Source organism: Chelon labrosus (assembly GCF_963514085.1).
Source record: "Chelon labrosus genome assembly, chromosome: 8".
Lineage (NCBI taxonomy): Eukaryota > Metazoa > Chordata > Actinopteri > Mugiliformes > Mugilidae > Chelon > Chelon labrosus.
The window spans coordinates 4,139,466-4,166,351 of NC_140358.1; the positions used below are offsets into that span (position 1 = coordinate 4,139,466).

The 26,886-nt window shown below is 38.5% G+C and overlaps 3 protein-coding genes across 4 annotated transcripts; 2 read left to right on the forward strand and 1 right to left on the reverse strand.

The window, feature by feature from the left end:
- Positions 1–632: 632 nt before the first annotated feature.
- On the reverse strand, positions 633–10,487 carry ctso (cathepsin O). Of its 2 annotated transcripts, XM_084549449.1 has the most exons (8): positions 9,992–10,487; positions 8,860–8,965; positions 8,424–8,548; positions 5,527–5,694; positions 5,159–5,280; positions 1,910–2,073; positions 911–1,003; positions 633–785 (listed from the first exon to the last, which is right to left on the reverse strand). In XM_084549449.1, the coding sequence occupies exons 1-8, from the start codon at positions 10,193–10,195 to the stop codon at positions 751–753; spliced, it is 1,017 nt and encodes a 338-aa protein (XP_084405575.1). In that variant the 5' UTR covers positions 10,196–10,487; the 3' UTR covers positions 633–750. The 2 variants fall into 2 exon arrangements, with proteins under 2 accessions (XP_084405575.1, XP_084405576.1); XM_084549450.1 differs by lacking the exon at positions 911–1,003.
- Positions 10,488–11,226: 739 nt separating this feature from the next.
- asb5a (ankyrin repeat and SOCS box containing 5a) lies at positions 11,227–16,891 on the forward strand. The gene is made up of 7 exons (XM_084550142.1): positions 11,227–11,456; positions 13,032–13,111; positions 14,512–14,619; positions 14,867–15,017; positions 15,814–15,948; positions 16,396–16,587; positions 16,694–16,891. Exons 1-7 carry the CDS (start codon positions 11,252–11,254, stop codon positions 16,819–16,821), a joined length of 999 nt encoding a protein of 332 aa, XP_084406268.1. The 5' UTR covers positions 11,227–11,251; the 3' UTR covers positions 16,822–16,891.
- Positions 16,892–18,491: 1,600 nt separating this feature from the next.
- On the forward strand, positions 18,492–23,740 carry spata4 (spermatogenesis associated 4; the record flags this gene model as incomplete). Its single annotated transcript, XM_084549225.1, is given in 7 exon segments — positions 18,492–18,511; positions 18,657–18,786; positions 19,394–19,405; positions 19,409–19,472; positions 19,475–19,511; positions 19,953–20,064; positions 23,618–23,740. Coding segments are annotated over 7 exon segments (498 nt in total).
- Positions 23,741–26,886: the final 3,146 nt, after the last annotated feature.

Consider the following 26,886-nt stretch of genomic DNA (forward strand, 5'->3'; position numbering starts at 1 on the left):
TTTTAATATTAACCAAGCAAGGGGAACTCTAATCTTGACTGTGAATCACAAAGCACTGCAGGTGGCTCTTTGATAAGAAGTGCTCAGATGCTTTCTCGATAAAATTATTTGAATTAATTTAGACTACACTAAAACCAAATGGATTGATCCGTGAGCGCTGTGATCAGACCTTACACGCAGGACTCATCAACATGGAGGAGGTGTCAGAGAGGGAGTCATTTAGACGTGACTTTGGCGAAATTAAGCAAAAAAACCCCCCAAAAAAAACAAACAATAACCATAAACCTCAAACACATCAGTATCAGCATCTTAAACAGAACCATTTGTTCAGCATAACTGTCATACCGTAAAATATGAACCATGACTGTGTATATAATGTTGTATCTGTTATGGATATGTTTTGTATAGTATTGTATATGGTATTAATTTTGGTACATATTTATGCAGTGATTAATGTGATCTGTATAGATAGTCATATTACCCATAGCATGTACCTACCTTATGTATTTAATAAGATACATATTTTGTACAGTGAAGCTATTATTGTGGTTTTGCAGTTGATGTGTGTGTTTTATTGTTATAATCCAACACTTGCCATGGTATGAAGTGATTTATTTTGTTTTAGTGCTGCAAGATGGTAACATGTCATTAATAATAAATAAAGTAATAAACATTTATTTAAAGTGACAGATTTCAATTCTTGCATTGGTAAACATACACACAAACTCATGTGACGGCGCGGACTGAGATTTACACGAAAACAGCTGACACATGATCGGCAATACCTGGGAAGAGACAAAAGAGAGAAGAATTATTAATCCCGGAGGCTACACTGGATGTAGCAGCATACACACACCAAATGGAAATGATATATAAACAAAAAAAGACAAGAGGCAAAGATCAAGCTCACCACAGATGTTGCTGCCAATTTTTATATAAACATAACCTGCGTTCCCCCAGCTTGTTCCCCAGGAGTTCTGAACTATCCAGTATGGAATATCCCCTAAGACATACAAGCATGCATTTAAAGATTGAATTATTTACAGGGCAAAGGAGCACTAGTTGTGTTTGTGTGTATGTACTGCAGACACTTTAGACTGTTACATAATCACTCATATCGTTGTGTAATACCCACAAAACACAAGTGCATGTGTGAAATAATTGATGCTGAGAAATATAAAATGCCAATGTGGGCAAGAAATAAACTGATACCGCATACTGAAAACTAAATAATTACTGTGTCAAAGCTTTATAACTTTTCACAAATCATTTTTACACACCAATATTCAAAACTGGGACACAAAGAAACATGGTGTAACTATCTTACATAAACAGAACTTCTGGTACATAATGTGAGGAAGAAGATTTTATCACCCCAGCTAAACACTGCGTGCTAAAGAGGGCAAACAGGATACAAGGCTTCGAGGTGAAATCCCAAAGCAGCACACGATAGTTTTCACATGTAATATTCTTGTTTTCAATTTGTGATTTTCTTAAAGGCCAACATTTTGGGAAAGGGGTGAGACTGAATAAGACACATTATTACATTTTTAAGGAAATAATGAAACGAAGACAAAAAAAAAAAAAACATCTTACCCTGTTAGCAGATTAATGATGCAAGGATTAAACATTAACTAAATGGCTCGATAAAATATTTTCCACTCTGTCTCCCTTTGTTTTACTTGAGGGGGTGTCCTTCATTCATTTGAAGCATGTCTGATTAAAGCTGATTAAGACAGGCATATTTATAATATTAAATTGCCTGGTGCAGCTTTAAATTACTTTTACAGTGGCCTGGAATTGCAAAACTTTATCAACCCAAATCAGCAAATATTCAAGTAAAATATGAATTCCCTTTTTTTTCTTGAACTATTATTCCTTCTCAGGCAAGTGTAGCGGCAGCATGTACCAGTAGTGTCGTATCCAATGATCAGAACAGCATGGTTAGCGCTGTGGCTGGAGCAGTGGTGCTGGATGATGCCTCCCAGGTAATCCTGCCAGCTGATAGCATCCACAATAGCAGCCAGAGGACCATTCTCCACTAGCTGACCCATCATTGCCTCCTCTTGACCACTGAGGAAGATTAACAGACAAGGTGGCGAGTTCAGCCTCGTGGTTAGAGTCATTCATCCTCCCACACTACACTCCAAAATCAGACGGTTGAACAACGTGCAGGAATATGCTTAATTAAGATGTGGTGATTTTCTCTTAAGTTCAACATTCAATTATTTCTTATTTTTTTGTAGAAGCTCTCCTCTCTCCGCGTTCCTTCTCAATTCTTCCTTCCTATCAGTACATTACGTTTTCTAAGAATTGCACATTTTCTCATTTCTTTCTTTCATTCTCTGTTGCACATATGCAGCCCCCACTCTGTCACCCATTCTTTTCCTTCTGCCAGATGATTCCCCCTGAGGATATTTTCTCTGCCAGGCTCATTACATATGGTCCAGGGAGTCCATGTCTGTGCCAGATCTATACTGAATGAAGCCAATTGTCTCCCCATTCATGGTGAGGTGGTGTCTTGTGCAGTTGAAACTTTATGACCATATTTTTCTTTGGCTACATAGCAATAGTGATCTGGTATAACCAGAAGGTTAAAACTTCCCCATGACACCTGAGTCTCCACCCTGCTGAAACATCCAATTCCAGTTGGTTGATATACTCAATGACCCAGCACTGACCTTTCACAAGACTATGGCAAGAAAAAGGAATAGTTTTATGCTGGACCAGTAGATTGTGGCTGGGAGGTGAACAGGAATTTAAGCTGTAGAATGTCATTTACTAAGGCTAGAAATTATCTTTAATTATATGGCATAAGTAATCAACTTTACTTAAATGGCAGATTTTAAACGCAAAGTATTAAGAAAACATCCAAAAACAACACACCAGAATAATATCTGTTAAAATAGATAAGAATTACTGTACAAAGAAATGGTAAAAAAAATAAAAAAAATGGTAAGGAAAATAAAATACAAAAAAAAAGAACTCTATGAGTAGACCAGAAAAGCAGTTAATTTATAAGATTCCTCTAACGCAACAAAAAAGATTTCTTTAAGTGCAGTACAGAAACCAATTAATCAAAGGCAAAGCAGAGGTTTTTTTTTTTTTAATTTACATTTAAAGTGGCTAGAGTTGGGTCACATTTGATTTCATCAGAAAGTTGTTTCCATCTGTATGCAGCATAGTATCAAAAAGCAGCTTCACCCTGTTTGATTCTGACTCAAGTTACTGTTTCCTAAGGGTCCTTTTCTTCCAACAGATCAAAGTTGTATTCTGAGGCATTTATAAACTTGCAGTAGCGTTCTGAATCAGCTGAGGTTACCCAACAGTCTAAGACCAGACAAGAGACTTTTGCAGCCATCCAAACATGCTGAAAACGAAGGCATCAGTGAGTTACCCTAAATCCCATCTGGACATGAGACATCTGACTCTTGGTATCTGTTTGATTTGAAAGCATTTGGGGTAGAGACTCTTGGTTCTGGTATTCCTCATGTTTATAGTCTCCTCAGGCTGGAAATAAGTGTGCGGGTCTCTTCAAGGTTTCGATTAGGCTGCGTTACGTCTTGATGCTGCTTTGATACCTCTTCTTGTCTCTAGTCCTTGGCATGAAGAGCAGACAGGTGATTAAAGCAATTAAAAATAGGAAGTTAACCGTTTTACTCCTGATTAATTAAGGCAAAATCCATCTGGGCCTACATATACATATATACACACATCTCTATGGTTGAAAGCCAGCGATCCGCTGAATCTTTTGACTGTCCCTCTGACCACTGTGAAGAAGGCCACTGATATACACCTCGTATTAAATCAGCAGAGCATGTTCAGTAGATCAATAAAGCCCCATTTCAGAAATTCTGATTGTTGTTTCACAATCTCATCTGTCCCTACATGCTCTATGATGTTTTTTACAGCTGGGTGTGCACCCAGAATATCATTCTTTCTGTCACATCACAGTCCCCTCTGGTAAATGGTATATTTAGGTGCTCTAGATGCATTTGCCTTTTATATCTCTAGAAGACCTAGCCTTTAACCTTTTGCTTCCATAACTACATTCAGTCCTCACACTGCTGTGTTGAAGATGAGAGGTTTTCCAGGTCATATAACAAAGATCCAGCGTCCTACAGCAGCAGAGTCAATCTGTCCTCAAGTTAACCGCTTCACTCTCCTTTTTGCAGCTGTCCGAGGCTTTGTCCTACTAAGCACCGGTTGATGAGCCACTCTGCCTGGATAGTAGTGCAGGCCAGCCAATGGCATCGCAAATCTCCGGCCTCTCCGGGCTCTGGCTATCCTCCCATTTCCTTGGCAAGTGATGTATTCTTCTTCTTTGCACCAAGAGAGTTCCGGAGATGATTGCTACTTGCAGATTTATTGCCAGGCGGGCAGCTCTCCTGTTTCTTAGTAGTCTTGTTAGTGCTAATTTGCCATGTGTTCTCTTTCCCACTGTTAGGAGTCCATGGTAAAAGAGGCTTTTGTTGTTTGAGGCTATTTTTGCATAGTACTCAGAAGTAATAATATGGTGGAGGCCTTGTGTGTCCTTTACATAATAAAGTTGGTGATGTTGTACATGAGTCCAGCAAGAACAAAATAAGGATATCGTGATAATCTAAGAAAGCAGATTGTATGTACTGTCATTAAAAAATACCCATCATTTAAATATATTTAAAAATGGAAATAATAATAATAATAATAATAATTTTAATATAGTACATAAGACCTGATATGAGTTTTATTAAAGAAAGTGCAGTATACAATTACAGCCAAGAAAATGTTATATATTAATTACAAGTTGAAAACTTAATAATAATGGAAAGTGAAATGAAATGAGAAATATATATATATATATATCAGGAATCACTGTACAAGAATTGTGAACAGGTTCTGTTCAACATTACACAAAAGATCCAATTCACTTTAAATCAAGGTAACCTTTGGGCTGAAACAACCAACCCTGAGTCAAGGACCCCTGTGTTACTGAGCTACCCAAGTCTGTGTTGACATAGTAAACATCGTGATCTACCATTGCACATGACCAGTCCCACCCTCCCCCTATTCTGTCCTTGATGCTTTATGAAAACCACATAAACATTACATGTGATGTTACCCAAATATAATGTTAATTTTAAACCTTTATTACTTAAAGATAACTTGTGTCTCTTACCTGAAGTCATATGTATTAAAATTCTTCACAGCAACACCAGCATGTGACTGGGAGAAAAAATGGCAGATTCCCCTCTTGGCCTTATAGGAATACTCTGACTCAGGCACCAACTTCACCCTGGTCTAGAGAGAAAATAGTGAGTGTTACATAAATATACATAACAAGTCCTCAAACTCCTTTTTGACTAACCCGTGTTTTTTTCACACCAGTCTTTTTTTTTTTTTTTCTTAAAGTAATTATTTATTCAGTGCATTGTATGTACATATCAAGTATGTTTCTTTTACCTCTCTACTCAATGTAAACCCTTTGGGAACCATTTTTACACATTTTTTTAAATCAGCAAATGTTATTCAAAAATATTAACATACACGATTTAACCAACTCAGAGCCTGCGATGTGGAGCCTCCATTGCAGCCTGCGTTGTTGTAGGAGCAGTCAAGAACCTGCTGCACACTGAGCTGCTCCAGCTGCGCGCCACCTATGGCATGAACAGACTGTATGGCACCGACCACGCTAAATGCCCAACAACTCCCACACTGCAAAGGTAAAATTATAGCAATTAGATAAAAAAAAAACAAAGTCTTATCTTACTGTGTACAGAAGGGGGAAAAACAACATTATTTTATCCCCTCTGCAAATAATTTTAATAATAATAATTAAGACACAGCTGCAAGGCAAAAGCCTTATTTTCCACTGATTTGTGGAAATGAACGACCTGTCCCTGTGCAACCTTGCTATACAACATATAAATTTTGCAAATTCATATCTAAATATCACGGCTGTTAACATTAGACCAACACAAAATTTAGATTAAAAAAAATCTATATTTGTTCAAAACACAGCATTTTTTTCTTTTTTTCATTTAGAAACAGTATAGTGTTTTTAAAGACCTTTTGTTCAAGAACCTTCAGTTAGCTGGATGCTGTATGTGATACACACGATAAGGTGAGGTGATCTGACCAGGCTGAATGAAGGATGACTAATTGTTTTCTGCTGCCATCTACTGACAGAAAATTATCAGGTATAGTCTTAAATGCAAACTTAATTTCTGCTGCAATTAATGTCTCAAGTTTTAAGACAAAAATACTTTTTATACTTCATACTGGATGAAGATTACATAGCCTTGTAAAACTGTGCTTTTTGTGAGGGGTGGAGGACATGCACAGTACATCATTATGTAAGACAGTATATTTTTGTTTCCTGTTAAACATCTGCACAGACAAATCTATTTCTCCAAACAGCATCAAACAGCTGCGGTTCACTTGCTCAGCATAAATTCCCATAAATGTGGTGAAGAACTGAGCTCCCTGTGTAAAAATCCAATATGTTGTTGTTCAATATGCTTCCATGGCTTTAAATCAATACTGAAACCAAAATCACTCATTATTGCTTGGGCTGGAGATAAGTATGCGCTGAGCACACAAAATATTAAGGCCATCTGCTCCTCTCTTTTAAACCAATGAAACACACTCAAGTCCTATACAAGAAGAGGAAAAACTGGATCAAGATGAATTTATCAAATATGAGTCACTTGATATTTTGTGTCTTTGTGCGTGCTGCTCCATTTTATTTTTCTATTTATCTATCCGCTGTGGAAAGTCAACCCATCAGGTCTACAGCCAGAGCCAGACAAGAAAGATATCTGTGCAACAGAGCTGAGTGGTAGGTCAGTGCGGTCATTTACAGATTCTCCCCGGAGCGCTAAGCCTTACTTGAATTCAAGAGAGTGAAATATATGTTATTATGCTGCCATTTTTCCTGTATGGGTTATGTCTGTCCCTTAGGACAAAAGTTTTACAGTGAGAATATCATCCCCGGCAGCAATCTGACTGACTAAAGAGATAAAGGACAAAAAGAGCAAAAAATGACCCTTCAGCGAGGACGAGCAAGAACTCCATCTCACTAACCCTCTTGCCTTTATGTACCCAGGTCCATTCTGCTCCCTGAACAAAATTCTCAAAGGATTAGTTTGTCATTTTTCCCCTGCTTCTCCTTGACCATTATTAAAGTCCCCCTCCACTCAAATATGTGTTTTGTTCATTGCTACTTCACGTGAATGTCTGACCTTCAGTTTGACATTACAAAACTGTCTCCAAATGCATCTGCTGAAGGAGAAAGTCTCTTTGCGCTCAGTGAGAATCACAGTTTAATTGTGCACTCACTTGCTCCTCAGATGTTCTAATTCCCAAGTTAAGAAGTATTTTTTTTTAGTTAGGTGTGTTCATGTGAATGTGGAAACATGGATGTAACAAACAATGTGTTGTATTTTTTTGCCCAAACATTTAAACAGCACATCAATAGCTGTTTCCACTATTTGTGTGACAATGAGGACCAAAGGAAAAGGATCGGGAGAGTCATGAGGTATCATGCATTTCAAACTTATGTTAATCATAAAATAACTGTATTGGCTCAAACGTATGCTGTGTTAGGAGGATAGGTGGACATGCTGCTTGAAAGTGAAACTGTTATGATTGCCAAGTTTGTCTGTATAAGTTGGCCACGTGTCTATTGTATATGTAATTGTATATGTCATCAACAACTCTGTGATTTGTGTACTTTCCAAGGTGTTGTTCCAACTTTGGGGCATTCACTGTTATTTCCCCACTTGGAAATTTATGTTTCCACAGTCACGTGAATTAGCATGGTAGTTTAGTTTGGAAGCAAATCACGGAACAGAGTGCAACTTGTTGTTGTGTTTTGTGAAAACATGCAGCCTCCAGGGGTGCACACTAATCCTGAATTCAGTAAAACAGGAGACAACCTGAGCATAGTAGTCACAGCTTTCCACAAAAAAAAAAAAATAATAATAATAATAATAATTAACTGCATACTGTTATATTCTGAAATTTTCCATGAGGGAGAAGGAGTGAATGGAAGAAACTGGGTGTTTTTGTGCGTCTCAAAACATATCTGAGAAATGTATTTCCTCTGTACCTCGAGGCATGAAAATATTTATCACTGGACATCATAAATTTTATATCTAGTAAGACTTGAAAAGCAAACAAAAGGAAAAACCTATAAAAAATGACTGACTGGTGATGATTTATTGAATATGCATGGCCCTACAAATAGTTTAGTGTACACTGTGTATCAACTTAGTCAGTACATAATGCATGCATGGCGTCATATGATTGCTATATTGCTTACCAATAAAATGACTTGATAAAAAAAATGACTTTGCTTGAATACAACCCAACCGTGACTCTGTACTTAATTACACTCCTACCTATAAAGTATATATATCATTTGTGTGTGTAAACCTTACTGCCAGTTGGTCCTGGACTGGTGCGACCACTGCTTTGTCCCTCCAGTCAAATTTGTCTGGGAGCCCCTCAGCACTCGGTCCAGAAAACAGAGGAGCTCTGTCACTGATTGCTCCCAGGTATAGATCTGTGGACAAGAACCGCAGTTCCAAGTCGTTTCCGGATACAAAGATGCAGGAATAGGAATAAGGAATAAGGAATAACCCTGCAGATTCAGTCCTCCAGTAGGTAAGATGATCAGTTACTTTCAAAACAACCCACAGAACAAATTTAGAACATGCAAATACATTCACTTGATGAAGCTATTTCTAAATATAAACAGTAAAGCATCTTAATCTATTTATTTAACTGTACAGTGAATTTGCTGAACAAAAAGAAACCACATGCACCCAATTCAGTTCTGCAAACCTACATAAACCGTGACAAACCTACACTTACCCTTGAATTCCTCCTGCGAGAGGTCAGAGAACTGGTTGATGCCGTACTTGGCAGACTTCGAATCTGTGGAAAACGAGTTCAGGAATATGTGCCGCTTTGTGGCGTTCTGCAATAACACAAATGACACAATGGGAAAAAAGGAAGTAGTAGTACACTCATCAAAGTCAGTTAAGTTCAAAAAAGAGTCTGAAGAACAAACCTAAAGTTATCTTTATTTAGATATTAGACCACAACACACTTGTGCACATTTACTCAAGTACTCTGTTTATGTTTCTGTGTCATCATAATTACCACATGAAATCCAGTACATTTAGAGCATTTACCTGAGATCAAATTTAGAAAATCTTTGCAGATTCAAATCATACAATCAGCATTATGATGATTAAACTATAGCTTAACCTTTTTAAAATTAGGTCAACTACAACAATGGACAGCAATAATGTTCTGATTATCCCTGCTGTGGGATAAATTATGGTCTTATAATAAAAATAATAATATCATCCTGTTAATAAAGCAGTTTGAAAAGGTATACTTTGTGGTATGAATAGTTACACTTTAACAAAGGTAAACAAAGGTCATAAATTGCAACTAAGAGTAAGCAAGTGTAACTGACTAATTTATCTGCAGTCGTCAAACATTAGCTTACACCAGCCACAATAAACCAAGGGTCATGTCAAACTGAGCAAATTGCGTAAGATTAATACTGAGTGGTGCTTTGTTTGTTTCTATTGCTTTATGAACTCAGATTTACAACTTTAATAATGTGTAATCTTTTTGTTTTTATAAGTTACATCGCTTCATTTAACATACATTTTGCGAGTAACGTTTAAGGCAGGAATTTCGCTTAATATTGACTATTTTTTTTTTAAATTACTCAATTACTTTTTACTTAATCTCAAAATAAATAAACCCCCTTGATATTTCTTGATATTACATATCATTATGAAAGTAATATAAAATTAGTTTTTTATTTATCTATTACCTAGTTAAAAAAAAAAAAAAAGTACACCTCCTTAATTGGCATGAGTGGGCGTGGCTTATTTTGACGCACGCCACGGTTTGTTTTCAGCGTGTATTAAAGGTTTTTCCCCTCTTCTCTGCCTCCATTAGTTGTTTTTATTTTATCTCCTACCTGGAAGTACAGATGACGACGGTTAAATTCCTCGACGCTGATTTCATACTTGCGGTGAAACTGCTCTCTGAACGAGCCGAAATCAACTGTAAAGTCAGTCAACTTACTACGAGTTTCCCCCGAGCTGACATTTTGACAACACACAGGAGAGGCGAGTGTGCCGACAGCGACTATAACAGCTGTAAAAACCTGACAAACCCTCATTTGAGGAAGATGTGTTGGTTTTGAAACATGCAGAGGTTAAAAAGGAAACGCGTGAATGTTTTGAAGTTTGCGGAAATTTGCAGGATGGTGTGTGGAGCGCACGCGCGGTGATCAAAAGGCGTTCCCTTGGAAACAGAAAGTAAAGTAAAGCAAACGCAACAAACTGACGGACGTAAAAAAAAAAACCCAACAGTTTAAAATGCTATTTAAATACTAAATCTAATGGGAAATGTGTTGTGCTTATTTTGTTATTGCTTGTTTTCCCAAATGCAGTCGTTCCTAATGCGATTTGGAAATGCTAGGTTAATACATAAATAAATAAACAAATCAATTGTATGTTCAAAAGTGATAAACCCTAATACATTTGTTATTTTTTTTTAATCTGTATTCCTTATTCTTGTCTAGATGGTTTTTAAATTTCTATTTAGTTACTGCAAAATACTTAATGAGTTCAAATATATGCAAAAAATAATACTTTGAATTAGCTTTATTTTTTTTCCAGAATTAAACTCTAGCATCTATTAAAATGGGATATTTCAAAAATATTTTAAGCTAAATTATTCCTAAGTTAATATTGTAATGAATTCAAATGTATGCAAATATGCATTTTTAAAATATTTATTAATCTAACTATTCCAAATTAAATACAACTCGAGTCTAAATTTATGCAATAATGAATTTTAACAACTTTTATTAATCACAATTATTCAGAATTAATTTCGATATTGTTGTATATTTTTTCATCGCATTTATTTAATGCTATTGTGAGTTCCATTTATGAGGGGGGAAAAAGAAGTCACATCTGAGTGAAACAGGTATATAATTTATATAACTTGTGACCACCCACTCACAGGGTAGAATAACATTGGAGTAGTTGCTCTCGGGCACAGTAGCAGCTGCAGAGCATTTTTTCCAGCCTGTACTTTGTTCGGACGAGCCAACCAGTCGGTACACTGGGAGAAAAAAAAAAAGAGCTGGCTACTCTTGTGCCTTTTGGAGTGGCATCTGATCCTGCCTTCACCATACCCAAAGGTCTTCTGTAACGTGCGAGAGGAAATGTCAGACCAAGCAGAGGAACTCACCAACAAGCCCTTCGCGGCCCAGTTGTCCAATGTTTACCTCAGCATCTTGGCACTGTTCTGCTTTAAGCTCTTTGTTAAGATCTCTCTCAACTTGCTTACATACTTCTACATTGTCAGAGGAAACCGTAAAGAGGCTGCCAGGATATCAGCAGAGTTCTATGATTATGGTCAACGGCACAGTGAGTACTATTAGACATTTAAAAGAAGTTGTTGTTCTTGTGTACTTAAGGTGGTATATTGGTTTATTTATCTTAGAGGATATGCAAATGACGAAGGCGGTTCAGTTTAAAAATATAACAGCAATACAAATGTGTTTACACTGCACCCCAAGCAAAATATTTGACCTCAGCTGTGTAAGGTCAGAGGTTTCCTATAAAATCAAGTGAACAAACTCCACACTCACTTACAATTCCTGTGTTTAGCAATGAGTTATAAATTCTGCATTGCTAATCCAATGAGTATTAAAGCCATTAATTGTGTTCCCATTAATACATACTCTAGATATGAACGATAGCCTACTTTTCTTTCATTAGCTTAATAGCTCCTTATAAATCTTGAGCTGTACATTCAATATTAAACGAAGACACTGTTGGCCCAGCAGCTCTTTCTCTCTAATGTATTAATAGAACACAGTCATGATACTCCCCCCCTCTCCTCCCACCATCCCCCACCTGCATCCTGCCCTAGTTTCCATTCCCAGCTATGCAGTGCACCCTTTCACACCCAGACAAGCGACCAAAACAACACTCCATATTCTCAGAGACAGGCACTTCGAGGATTCACATTCTGGGCGAGGAGAGACACGGCGACAACATAATCTGTAGCTATCATTCATGGGGATGTTTAATTTAAAGTGTATGCACTCCATGGAATACTAATTAGCTAAGCTCGGGGTATTAGTCATGGTCCTGTAGATATGGTCTTCCTTGTTCTAAGAAATCCGTTTGATGTCTCTAGCTGGTCCTTTGTGCTCGCATTTCAAATTAACGTCATTCAAGGAAAATAGGCTGCATGAGTAAAATAGCATGAATTTAATATAAATCATAAGGCGATGATTATCACTTTTAAATAAAATGAAAGAAGAGACTGATGATGACGAAAACGTGTGGAATGCATCCGGTGTTATTCTGGACATTGACTCAGGTGTGCTTAATGGGATTTTTTTTTTTTTTGGTTTAATATATATTAAGCCACAGCCGGTTTCTCAAGTTTACATTAATTTGTCATTTGAATGGAGTGTGATAGTGCTGAGTTTAATGCATCGGGAATTTTCAAGCACCGTTAGTCACATAACCATATGCTGCTCCATGCATTAACTCTTGGGGCATGAAGTGTATAAATGTGAGCTGAAAAGGTAAAATATCAATTTGGAAAATTCAGACTCATGAAATAGATTTCACAGGGTAGCTGTAATGGACCAGGGATGATGATATTATGACGTATGATAAATACTTTAGCATTTGAGGATGAAAATCATTTCATGATAACATAAATCAAAAATGTTTTTACTGACACATAAAGTTGAATAGTAGGTACAGTATAAACTAAGTTCCAGTGCTTCTGTGTCCCTGTTACAAAAGGGTATATAGAACACCTGTGTGTTTAATGTTCTGCAGAGGTCGATTTTTAATATTATCTTCTTGCACAGTGTGTAACTTAGGATTTAAAGCTTCTTCTGCTCTGTCTGTGAAGAATTTGGTAAATATTAATAAATATAAGTCAGAGTAAGTACTGAATCCTTCTTTCTTACACAGGATCCTGGGCAGACCGCTCACCCCTGCATGATGCTGCCTGTCAGGGGCGCCTTCTGGCACTGAGAACCCTCATTTTACAGGTTAGGACAGCACAATCCACCAGGAGGGTAATGTTCATTAACCTCATCTGCACAGATACTGTATGTCAAGTTAACTGCAGGCTAAAGTGTCCCAACTGAATTTTATTATTTTTTTGCTCATACAGTATGTGGCATGGTTCATTTTTTTTTTTAAGTTAGCCGCACAAATCACATGGAATTTAATGTTTGAGATTCTCATTTTGGACGCTTCCATATGTGGTCCTTAGATACTTTGTCGAATTATTTGCTGTCATATTGCAATCCATTTGACTTTTGTATCTCTCTAATATCGACATTCTGTTAATAAAATCATGGAGGAATGTGGTGATGGAGATATTGGAAGGTCAGTGAGGTGTTACACTTTTGCACAATCAAAACTTGAAAGGTTATATTGCAACCCAGTCTGAGTTTGGAAGGCTTCTGAAACAAATGGCCTAGTGTGGCCAGAAGAGAACGTGGCGGCAGCGTCAGTGAAAAGCAAAGAAGCCTAAAGCCACGTTTAAAGATGCTAAAGAGGCAACCCAACAAGGAAGTCATGCTTAAATCATCTATTATCAAATAAATTATTATTGATCAAATTTGTATAGAATTACTACCTGGGTCAAGGCTGCACCATAGTATACACGCTCAGCGTGTCCAAAGATTTATTTATTTTATTTTTTTTTACTGGAATATTCAGTATACCCATACTAAATCAATTATTAATGACTTTCTGGATGGTGATGGTACACTCTGCAGCTGCTTGTTTCAACTGGTCTACTACTGCTTGGACTCTAGTGTTTGCTTATAGTGCTTCTGATACAACTGGAAGATACAGCATATGATGTAAATACTCAATTACACTCAAGTTTTATTATGTGAATTAATTGATTTTGATGCCATGCAACACAGCACAAACAACACATGCAATAACATGTAATCATTGTATTGTGAGGGGGGTGGAAGAGCTGATGATCAATAGAATCTAAGATGTTCGCAAAGAGAAACTGAGAAAAATCTCCACTTGGATTTTTAGCTTCTCACAGATGAAGGACTTCCAGCTACAAAGCCCACAATGCCTTGTTCAAGTCAGACAAACTCATGAGAAAGCCGTGATATCATTACAGGATTTCACATGGTGATTTATTAGCTCTTTGGCAGCCTCACATTGGATCTACACTTTAATTAGCAAGCTTATTAATCAGCTGTTGTTGAGATGTGACTTTACAGCATGGTTTGTCAATTACTGACATTAATGCCGTGGAGGATGAGCCTGTTTCTAAGGGGGAGATAAGCCTTATTAATGTTCTTGCAATTCCTGGTGTTCACCAACAGAGGTTGACAAAGGTCACAAACTGCTTAATGCTGCCTAAAATGTCTGTGGACGCTAAATATGTGTGGCTGTGTGATTCTGTTTCCAGGGTCACAATGTGAATGTTCTGACTATAGACCACGTGACGCCCCTTCATGAGGCCTGTCTCGGAGACCATGTCGCTTGCGCCAGAGCTCTCATTGACGCAGGAGCAAATGTAAGTCACATACTGGCCTGCTGACTCTTTAATACTGCAATGCTGCACAGGTCAAATGTAATTTCCATGGCTGGGAAAATCTGGGTGGATATAACAAATGAGCAATGCGTCGCTCTCCATCTGAAGTCACCAAAGAGCTATTAAGTCGTCGTTCCCCTTCAACTGCCCCCCCAGGCTGTTGCTATTAGTCAGCTTGCATGGTTAAACAGGGCCTAAAATAACAATAAAAAAGAAAATGTGTTTACAGGTCAATGCTTCTACAATTGATGGAGTCACCCCTCTGTTCAATGCCTGTACAGTGGGCAGTGTCGCATGCACTGAAATTCTTTTGGAAAATGGAGCAAAACCCCAGAGTCTTGTGTACCATCCTTCACCGATACATGAAGCGACCAGCAAAGGTACATAAAGACAAAAAAAAGAAAACATCTGCATGTATGGAAAAATGCATGAACTAAAATTTAGAATTTATCTTATAACTATGCAGTTTTGTGAGAACATGCAAGCATGTTAAACAGAAACATGCTCCTGTTTAATCTATTCATTGCTCTGTGTTCAGCCAAAAATCTGTGAGGGTTCTCAGACATACAGGTCAACAAAGCTGGACTTGTTTGGGTTTTCTTGAAAATGCGTCATCAGTTCTAAGTGATTGCTGGGGAGGTTTTTATTTGGAAAAACTACGGGTGGCGTCCATTTGCAACCCCCATGACTAGGGTCTGTTAACAACCCAATACTCACCTACTACTGCAGGTGCAATTCCAACATCCTCTGATTGTAGGTGAGTATTGGGTTGTAAAAAAATAAAAAGCTAAACTCCCAGCCAGTCATTTAGAAGTGAGGAAGCAACTTGTATAATGGTGAAACGTCTTCAAGAAAACTCAAGTCAACCCACTTGTTTTAGCTTGGAGTTTGGATAGCTGATGTGAGATTTAAGTCTGTGATAATCCAATGATATTTGTCATTTTGACTTACACTGTTATCACTTATATAACTCCCCTAGTTGTAGGTTACACGTGATCTCGTCTTCCAACCTGTATTTGTGTCCTTTGCTGTGCTACAAAGTCCCTTCCAACAAACCTGCTCTGTGAAAAACAGCTTTAAAAATAAATCCCAACACGACCGGAGAGCCGCACAGCTTGGAGAATTATCTCGCACTGTCACTTACTGATTACTGTCCTCACGCTCCATTACTTCCAGGTCATTACGGTTGCGTGGAGGCTCTGGTGACTTGGGGGGCAGATGTGGACATGGACATTCCTCACCTGGGCACAGCTCTCTATACGGCATGCGTCTGCCAAGAGCTGGAGTGTGCCAGGAAACTCCTGAGGGAAGGTCAGCTCGCAGCACTGAGTCGATCTTTATGTCTCCATACAGACAGGCACATGTCCTATATGAACACACGTGCCTATAGCAAATGTGTGACAGAGTTTAAAATCCAGACCCCAAAAGCATTTAAACCCTGATATGAAAAGCTTTCAAAGTATTAAACAACATAAGGTAAAGACTAAACTGCAAACCATTGTCTTTATTGCTAGTAAATAGCCTTAGAACAATGAAGCAATTTGAATAAATAATGATAATAATAATAATATTTCATTTCTGGACAATGTCAGCAATGGGTAAACATTGCACATTAATTTAAATATGGTATAGCTACATAAAAATACCAGGATCAGAATTACAAACACTAACTGATTATATTTAACAGTGAATGTGTTATTATGAAGATTTGTGACTGTGCTGTGTCTAGCATGGATTATCAATTTGTACTCCACATAGGTGCAAATGTACAAAAAGGCAAATCCATGGATTCGCCCTTACATGCAGCTGCAGAAAAAGACTGCACGGCTGTAGTGAAGCTGCTGCTGGACTTCGGTGCGGATATCAACGCCAGGAACACAGAGTTTCAGAGGCCAGTAGACGTGGCTCCACCAAGCAGTCTAACAGAGGGCTTCCTTCTGCTCTACGAAGGTATAAGTTGACCTATAGCTTGCAGTCTCTGACCTTTGTTGCACTCCTGTTGGAGTCTGAATTCTACAGCAACCTTAAGTAATTCCTCATCATCTCATTTTCAAAGCTACACCACGTCTACTGAGCCAGCTGTGTCGTCAGTGCATCAGAAACTGCGTCGGCCGTGACAGACTCCACCTTCTTTCTCACCTTCCCCTGCCAAACAGGATAAAGAGTTACCTGCAGTACCACTGACAGGCACGGCAGTCCCACCGTCTGCCTGTGTGGGACTCGCAGAATTAAGCCTTTGACACCAACAGCACATTAACTCCATGAACTCGTCCTAACTTTCATTTTTAGCTACCAGTCAACACAGTAAGAGCAATTAATTTGAATTAGCCACAGAGCAGCCACTGAGTAGCTGACAGTACCAAGCTGTGCTGAGCTGGCCTGTTTCCCATGTGTGGACCTGGATGAATGTGAAGCTGCTAAAATGAGCTTCCAGGCTTAGTGTTCCCTGGATTCATTACAGAGAAAAAATACATCATGCATATTATTTCATTTTCTGTTCTGTGGTGTTTAGAAAATGCCTTAATAGTTAAAAGAACTACTCGAGAGTGATGCACTTTAAAAACGTTACATGAGATCATAATGTCATATAAATGCACATTATATGTAAGGAATATAGAAGGAGTATTGTTGTTATTTCGCGTTTTCTACCTAATGCCTGCTAGGTTATTAAAATTTGTTTGGAAGCATAACGTATTTGAAATGTGTTTGCTTTTGCAACACGCATGTTGTTGCTGCGTTGCGGGGGGGGGAGAAAAGTTGACCTGTTTAAACTCAGATTTCTGAGCACTGGCAGCTGTGGAGGCTAACCTAACTGGAAAAATCTCAGATGGAAAGAATGAGCAAATGGAGCACCAGATGTTTATTTCTATTGCTGAGACAAAAGCTAATGCCACAATTGACTAATGCTCCCAATTATTATGGAGAAGATAATCCTAGCAGAACTAGCAGTTGGAAATATTTCATAATAGTAAACCACTTCATATTATTTTGTTCCTTTGTCAGCACTTCAGTCTTTTTGTTTATTTGTTTTTTATTCTTTAGTGTTTTAAGTAGTACACAAACATGTAATAGTGTTAACACTGCAACGTAGTGTACAAATGTGTTTTTTATGCACAGCAATCACTGTCTATTTATTTATATTGCTGTCTATATAGATTCTATATAGGAGGTGCTAAATTTTAATACATATATAGATAAATTCATTGTTTTATTTCTGAAACAAAATCTTGCATTATTCTTATATCCTTTAGAGGGCAGCAAACTCCTATGTTTATGTGTGTGCTGCCGAACCAATAAGTCAAAGAAGTTCAGTTGTCATGGAAACATAAACAAAAACGGGGCAGTGTGGTGGCTCGACGACAATAGCAGGTAGTGTCCCTGAAAGACTGGAGAGCCGACAGAAGTCGTGAAGTGGCTGCAAACACCTTCGACCTGTGCGCAGGTGCGGAAGTTACTTTCTGGAAAACACAACAAACCCCTGACACCTACTGTAGCTAGATAACTTACTTGTTTTGCTGTTCACAAAAGCAAAGATAACTATAGAATAAAGGTTTTTCGGCATGTTATTCACAAACTGACTTGTTGATTGACAAACCAAATTAGCATTTGCTTGCTACGGATTGTTATAATTTGAATGCATTTATCACAAAAGTAAACTGAATGTCCAAAATAAGATCAACATCTACACAAAACCTCATGCTAGCCTTTCACTATTGTTCATTTTGAAACAGAACTACAAAATAGTTTCTTCTGATGGAGCATAGCTTCACTATATGTGACATTTAACCTGGAAAGGGCCTCACTGAAGTTTCGGTTACAGGAGAGCCTTTTAGGGTCACACAAAACATATGCAGATGGACAGAGGATCATATGGGTTTGGTTTTAAAAGAATGACAGCGCTGAGTATACTTCATCAAGGATTTCATATACCAAGTGCTCTCCATTGCTGCCCTTCTTATAGTAACTTCCACTGGTAGAGTCAGTATACTGAGCCTTTTATCCCTATTTTTCATTTCCAGAGATTTCTCCAGTGGGTACCTTATGGCAGAGATATTTTCTCATTATTACCCCCTAGACTTTTCATTGCATTCATACGACGAAGGAACGTCACTTTCTGCCAAGCAGTCGAACTGGAGCCAGATAGAGCGGGTAAGAGGAGGAATCCAAAAATTATAATGAGCCATGAAGATACGCTTCTTTACTCAGCTCAGCTGGCATATGAGTGAAATGCATTCTCAAGGTAAATTTTGGCATCCAAGACTGTTTATTCCTTCATTCATCTTCTGTAACCGCTTGTCCTGTGAAGGGTCGCGGGGGGCTGGAGCCTATCCCAGCTGTCATTGGGAGAGAGGTGGGGTACACCCTGGACAGGTCTCCAGTCTATCACAGGGCTAACACAGAGAGACAGACAACCATTCACACTCACATTCACACCTACGGCCAATTTAGCATCACCAATGAACCTAATGAGCATGTCTTTGGATCCAAGACTGTTTAATTTTCTCCAGCTTGTTGTTGGCCATTGAATTAACATAACAAATTATTCTACTATGTGTCCAACCAAAATGTTGCAATGTTGTTTAACCTATAAAAGGACACTAAAGGACACTCTCACAGCATCGATCCAAAAATATTAAGATATCTAAAATAATCTATACTGGAGTACCAATGTGGTATTCTTGTTATCTGCAAGTGGAATCTGAATCATCGGTCATGATGTGTTTTAAGTGTTCACTTAAAGTGTTCATTTTTCCAGTCTTTGCAGAAGTAGAATGTGCACTTGATGAAAGAGGCCATTTATGGAACAATTCACTGTAAACCAGGAGCAGCTGAGCTGTTGTGCAGCAGGTTTACACCATTTTAACTAATCATAGGTAAGGCCTTTGCCTCTGTATGTAATACTGTTCCTTAAATTGACATAATTAAGTTGATGGTAGGTTGAATGCAAGTGGTATCTTTGTATTGTAACTTTGCCACAAGTTTCATTCTCAGATTTTTTGATCAGAGGGAGGAGAAACACTATCACAACCTGCAAATCTTTGCAAAATATATCATAAACATAAAGGAATCTTAAAGTTGTTGTAATATTTAAAAATCTTTACAGCATCAGGCCCAAGAGTTAGACTTCTAATCTGCACTTCAGATTAAGTTACAATAATGCATTTTAGTTGTAAAACCACATAGGCTGACAGGGCCTGACATATTATAGGCATATTAAATTGAGACGGAGTTTGAGATAAGCGCATCATTTGCTACATAGGCTGTTTCTAGATTATAAACTGTAGTTCTGTTGTGACATAATTTGGCCATGTCATTACAGGAAGTTTTAAAGTAAAGCCTAATCGAAGGCAGCTGACAGCCAAATATCTCCTACCACCGAGCCAGGGTAACAGCCCAGCATTGGGTGTGTTGTGGAAATTCTTTGCTGTTTGCTGTTGGTGAATAATGAAATAGAGACTTCTGCCGGCCGACAAGTTTTATGTCCTTGCAAGAAAAGGTCAGTCCCCACCCGAGTGGTAACGGTGAAGGAAAGACCCTGAGCATGGGAAGACATAGACTTTTATACCTGAGGAAACCCCCCCTAGGTTTCACACTCCTTCGTCTTCTGCAGGTATCAGAGTCTTGACATCATCAGCTTGCAAATGATTAAAGACAAGTCTTGACATCATTAGTTTGCAAGTGATTAAAGACAAGGGTCTTGGAGAGAGAATGTGAGGTGGGGCATCTCAAATGATTGAATTTTCCATTACAGGAGTCACAAACATCAAGTAAGCCCCAAGTATTTTCTCTCAACGGTGTACAGATTGTGCTCAAATGCATCATTTATATGCAGGGTATATCTGAGTAAATGATGATAGTGATGATGAAAATGCTTAAAGTAGCTAACTGCAATTTTACTCTCCCTGAAGGATCATTTATTCTGCCTGTGTTTCAATGGCTATTTCAAGAGCTATAGACTTAAACATTGCACACATCTGTTGCCAACTGCTTATTGAAAACTGTTGAAGTTATAACACTGAGGCCATGCACAAATGGTTATGTTTTACCATGAATTCAGACTGTAAATTATTGAAGAGTTTGGCTGCTCTTTCCCTCGGTGCTGATTGACTCGTATTTGATTTATCATTGTAAATGTAGTTGTAGCTGCTCTTCACCCATCTATTTTCCATTTTCCAGAGGTGGAGCTTCCTTTGAGGAGATAACAGTGCATCAGCCTGTCAGGCACTTGCAGGTTAACTATTAAAGAAACCAAATGAATAACAGTCCTCTGTCACTGTATAACAGGTGTGTCACTTGATGTATCTATGTTTTCAATATAGTTTAAATTGTAGCTTGTTTGTAACTATTATGTGACACAAGCATTAAGAGTGTAATACGTACTGAAAGACAAATGACTGTCGTTGTTTGTTGTGGTTTATATAACAATACGGACCCCGTCATCATGTTTGGGCTATGTCTGTGTGAACCAGAAGGTGGCAGCATTGTATCATTCCCCTTAGTGGATTTTGAGACGCGCTGGAGCTGCACCATTGACAAAAAGAGGACATAAACCAGTGTGTGCAGTGCATATATTGTCCTGCTCCTCCGTTTGTGTTGATACCCATGCTAACTGCTTCATGTTCGAATGATATTCCGAATGATACTCCAGGCTTTTTCCTCAATCTGCATTCTAAGGAATCATCATTAGCCACTTGCTTGATGCTGGTAGAAATGCACATTACAGCTCAGCACACTGTGGTAGGCTTCACTTTAGGTGTTTAACATTGATAACTGATACCTAATTGGTTTGCTCAATTTGAGTAAAATCTTATCACTGTGACATTTAGACATAAAACCTTTTACATTTCTTCTTTCTTTATTAGTCATTACTTTTCATATTGATGCATCACTTGTTTTGTATTCCAAGGTGCCGACACCCAAACACTGAAGACATGTTGTAGTTTTTTTCTGTCATTAAACCTTTAACATAATCATGAAGCATATAGAGGCCATAAAACAAGCTGAACAGTTATAGTGATGATGATTATATATATATACACCAATGTTCACTGGCTTTGAAGCTTAGATGATAGCCGGATGTTTGAATTCACACACAGTTGACATACTGAGACCAGTGATGTTGCATTTTAATATAGCAATGTCCATATTTTAGCTAGAAAGTTACTGTTACTGCAAGTATGTCAATCATGAAATACACATTTATGTTTTTAATCATTTAGTCACGGTGAGACGGCTGTGGTCTCAAGGATTAGTATTTTGTTCTGAGGTGTGACAACAGTTTCTTACGACCAAACATTTACAAATGCATTTATTTTAATGAACAGTGAAGTTGACGTTTGTGTTGAATCTATATGCATATGGAGTTGAACCTTCTTGTTCCCTAAAACAGCAATAAAAATGTAAAAGTTGACATACACATACACTACATACACACGCTCCTCTGTACTCATTTAGTAGGGGACAACTGCCTTTTTAGTCTTGGTTTTAGGTGCACATTCACTTGGCTTTGGTTACTGCCAGTGCTACATTGAACATTAGTTGATACATACATATCAAATATATAAATGTACAGTTTTTACCTGGGAGACATTTGCATTAATTGCATTAGTAACTCATTTGCCTTTAACAGACTTCAGAGTTGTTGCCTCTTCATATCAGTAATGTTTATAACCAATCCAAATCTCATTACTGACAAGTAAGACTTCCTCAACATTGTGGCTGCTCAACAAAGATGAAGGAACCTTGGCAAAACAAGTTATGCTGCGTTTATTTTTGTACAGGTACTGGAAAAAGTTATTAGGCTTTTCTGGTGCCAAACCCATTCAGATTCAATTAAAAGGAGATCACTCATTTGGTCCCAGATCTCCCAGACGCTCAGTGTACAGCACATTTGAGCTGTGAAGCTAGTGAAAAACGGACGACAGGATGATAAGCGTTTCTGGCTGACTGCCTAGCTTCTCGTGTGGTCTAAGAGCTTGGGCTTTTAATAGAGAGATATGACAATGCTGCAGTGACATGACACACACAGACTATTAGCTGCAGATGACCATGAAATTTATTGCTGCAATAGAAACTCTCTAGAATTTACCACAACCGTTTGCGTGGATCGACTGCAAATAAAAGCCGTCAGCACAACACGTTACTTAAAAATACAACAACATTCTATTAACTTTTCTTTTTTTTTGCGAGAGTAAATGTCAACATCTGACATTTGAACAGCCCATAATATAGCTCATTGTTTCAGTGACAGCAGCTCATCCTGTTTCCATGGTAGTCAATGGTCGGTAAAGCCTCTTTCCTTGCCTCCCTCAGTGGAGCTGAAAACCTGACCTCCTTAATCTTTCAGTGTCTTTTGATTTCCCTCAGCTTGACTGGCCGTGAACACACATCAGCACTTAAGACGGAGCGCGCCGTCGCCTGTTGATCTCTGCAGGGCGACGAGCAAAGGAATTTGGATTTTTCACATTCACTGCTTTCAACTGAAAGATCCATACTGCAAGATAAAGCTTGAGTCAGAAGTAAGTGATTTAAATGCAAACTAATAAATGTACTGTTGCTTCCTTTTTTTTTTTGTAATACAAAATGAGAGGGGCTGCTTTACATAAAAAGCAAAGCACAGGGTTAGAGGGTGATGTTTATATTTATTCTCCATCAACGCACCTCTCCTACTGAGCAATATCTAAGGCCTGGTTGCTAAGGCAACTAGCAAGTCCATACTGGAGAGCGACCAGGACACATTAATAAGCTTACTTATGTGGTTCCTTGGCTCCTTCTGTTGGTCATAAGCACAGGCGGTGGCTGTAGGATTTCAAGCTGCATACGCATGCATACTATTCAGTTTCATTAATGCACGCTTGAATTCACATATAAAATACATCTGTGATGAAAATTGAAGACGCCAGATAAATTATGTTAGAAACCAACAGTGCCTGAAATGCCCTAAGAAAGTGTTTCACCATCTGCTGGTTTTTCCTATCAGCACCATGGCACCCAGTGTGAAGGAATCTCTAGTGGCGAAGGGATGGAGCAGGAGGAGGAGGATGGGGTCAGCGCTTTGTTGGAAGCACAGACAGGAACGCAACTAGCCAGGGGGATATCGTGAGGCCTTGCAAGCTAAGGATTCCCCTAGAAAAAAAAAAAAGCCCTCCCCCATTCCCCCCCAGCAAATCTCTCACCCTTATTATCAAAGCCACAGTAAACTAGTGTGTGGCCGTGTTATCCAGGTCAAGGGCGGGGCACCTTGTGTGTCTGTATGTCAGCATCACTACACATGCGTGTGAGGAGTCGTGGCGTTCAATCATCATCCACTAATGAACTGTTTTTATTAATTCACATAGTTTCAATTTGTGTACAATGTATGAGTCACTCACAAACTGCTTTTAATTTTCACAATCCCAGCAGACAAAAGCTGATTAAGTGCAAATGAGTATTCATTTTTATGTAAAACATACAAACAATCTGGTTATAACTCAGGATGCTGGAAGACAAAAGACACAAACAACGTTACACAACTTAATCTTGGACCAGCACTGAATTAAACATTTTCCATTACAGTGGATTTTGCTTTCAAATATTGTAGTTTTTAAAATCATAGTAAGTCAAATGCAGCGCTCTGCAAAAAAACGTATTCAGTAAAGCCAACACATTTCAGCAATGTGCCCTTGTCAAAGACAATAGCAAAGGGAAGAAAGTACCACATAGTACAAAGAGGAGAGGTCTTTCAAAAACAGCAGAGGGAATCGCCTCACACACTACACTAATTTTACAACACGCTGCAGTATAGTGAAAATATTAATCTAAATCTACTTGAAAAAAGGGCTGATATGACAAGCAGGTGCAAGATAAATGAGGTCATTATCTTATCACTAGGAATTCTCCTGAATGACAGCAAAAGATTCAACGTGTGTCCTATTAAAATTCAATTTATACCTCTGCATTGAATCTATACTATACCTTGGCCATAGCCTGACAAGCACCTCCCGAGCCAATGTTGCAACCCATTTCATCAATGCAGAACACACTCACTTTGATGGTCCAGTATACATTTCCTTGACAACGTCTCTTAGCTGCCAGATAATCACAGAAACATCCCTCCTTCTTCTGGCTCTGTCAGTCCAGTGGTCCTAGATGGTGTGTGCTGCACACAAAGAGGACTGAGACAACTGAGAAAGATGTAGAATTGAATGACAGCAATCACTTGTTGGTTTTGTCAAATATTGTCATCAGCACCGCATTAGTGTTGTGCAAACGTATCTCTGTTTTTTTATTTGTTGCCGAGGACACTGAATCCCTTACAATCTCCACCATCACAATACCCTTGCAATCTAGGAGATATATTTGGAACAGTTTGCTGTACTGAAATACTGACATAGCCCATCAGACGGAACCCACCAGTCTGATGTGCAAAACTGAACCCTGTGTCCAGTCTTGAGCATCATTCTCTTTGGCAGCACCCATGGCATTAAGCAGTAATTACAGGCACGTCTTTGAACCTAACTTCCTAGAGATCCAAGCACTGAGTGTTCATCAATAGCATCAAGCCGTGCTCATATGACTATTAACATGCTAGACTCCTACATTCAACCACAAAGAGGCGTTCAGTGGACAGACGGTGGTTCAGATAGACTGTGAACTACAAGAGGCTAATTGAATTAATAAATATGTTACATTAAGGAATTAAAAATATAAATACGGAATTACATTTTGACATAACTATCATAAACAATGACCATTATAAAGATGATGGTGCTTATGAAGTAAGCTTGGCTGAGTTCCTTTAATAAGGGTGAATATGTACTGTCGGATACACACATGGAGAAAGCCGAAGACGTTATGGATAATATCCATGGACTCATCCGTCCATCCATGTAGGATTTTCCGACCTATTTAAGTCAATCTGTTTACTCACATTATTCTTTGCTTGCTTTCTTCTCTATTGCCTACTAGCTCTCTTCTGCAGCAGAAGCTTGATTTCCCCACAGGGATCATTGAAGTTTCATCTAATCCACCTGTCTGATCATCTATCCATCCACCCATCTGGCCATGCTTACATCAAGTCAGATTCTATTTACACAACAGTTTAAAGTACCTCTTCCAATTATTCCTCAGTGCCTCCTGTCTGTCTATCCATCCCTCCATCTAGCCATATTCTAGCAGGGTTATTTGGCTGTCTTTGTCATCTGCTGTTTCTCGTTTTTTATTCTGCCTTCATAATCACTTTTATTTGACATGTTTTATTAATCTCTTATTACATTACTTTTCTTACGATGCACTGTTTTATCTCATTAAAGCATTTTGTAACCATGAAATGAAAAGTGCTATGCAAATAAAAATTGGTCTTATCATCATCGGAGTGTGTGCCTCGGAGAAACCTGCATGTTAAGATCTGCTGTTTGGAAACTAAAAGGATGTACACACAAAAAGTGACTAGTGTCAAGAGATGCAATTCATCGAGCTGTAGCGATGGTACCAAGTTGAACTAATCTCAACTCTGCTGCAGCACGACTGAGGTGAGGACTAATGGCTACGACTACAGTAGAAAGGCATATGATTGAAACGAAGAGTTCTCTGAATGTTTAGCGAAGAAACACCATCCGAAACTTTGGTTCCCACCATCAAATTCACCACGCTGATAGCCTGCTTGGAGCATGGGGGGATCCCAGTTTGGTGCCGTTGTTGAAGGTATATTTGATACCAAGAAGAGCTAGGTTCATCCACACTACAATATTTCAAAATATAATATATTTCATATGGAATTAGACATGGAAGTCTTTGTAGAACTATTCAGGGAGTTTACCAACAATTGTCATTTGTGGGATATGTAAAGCTGCAGACTGCAAAATGTCAACCCATGGTACATCAAATAATCCTTCAATTCAAATCCTAAAATCCCCGAAGTTGGAAAGCATCTTTGCCTCTTGTCTACACATGCGCTGTGCATTTATTTTACAGGAATCCAGTGACACCTCCTTGGTGATTGTATAATTGAATCTGTATGACTAATAAGATTAAGAGAATCCCATTTCGAAATCAGATGCCCCCCTCTCTTATTTAAGGAGAGATTGAGTTAATGCAGTAGACACTGCCGCGAGGGTAGGGGGGTATAATGGACTTCACCATTCTGTCTGAGAATCAGGGGTGTTTAGGGTGGGTAAGGCAAGTAATGTTGACCCACATTTGGAATCACTCCTGTCTACATGACTCAGTCTACAGGTCTAGACTGCAGCTCAGCCTTTACCCCAGTTCTGC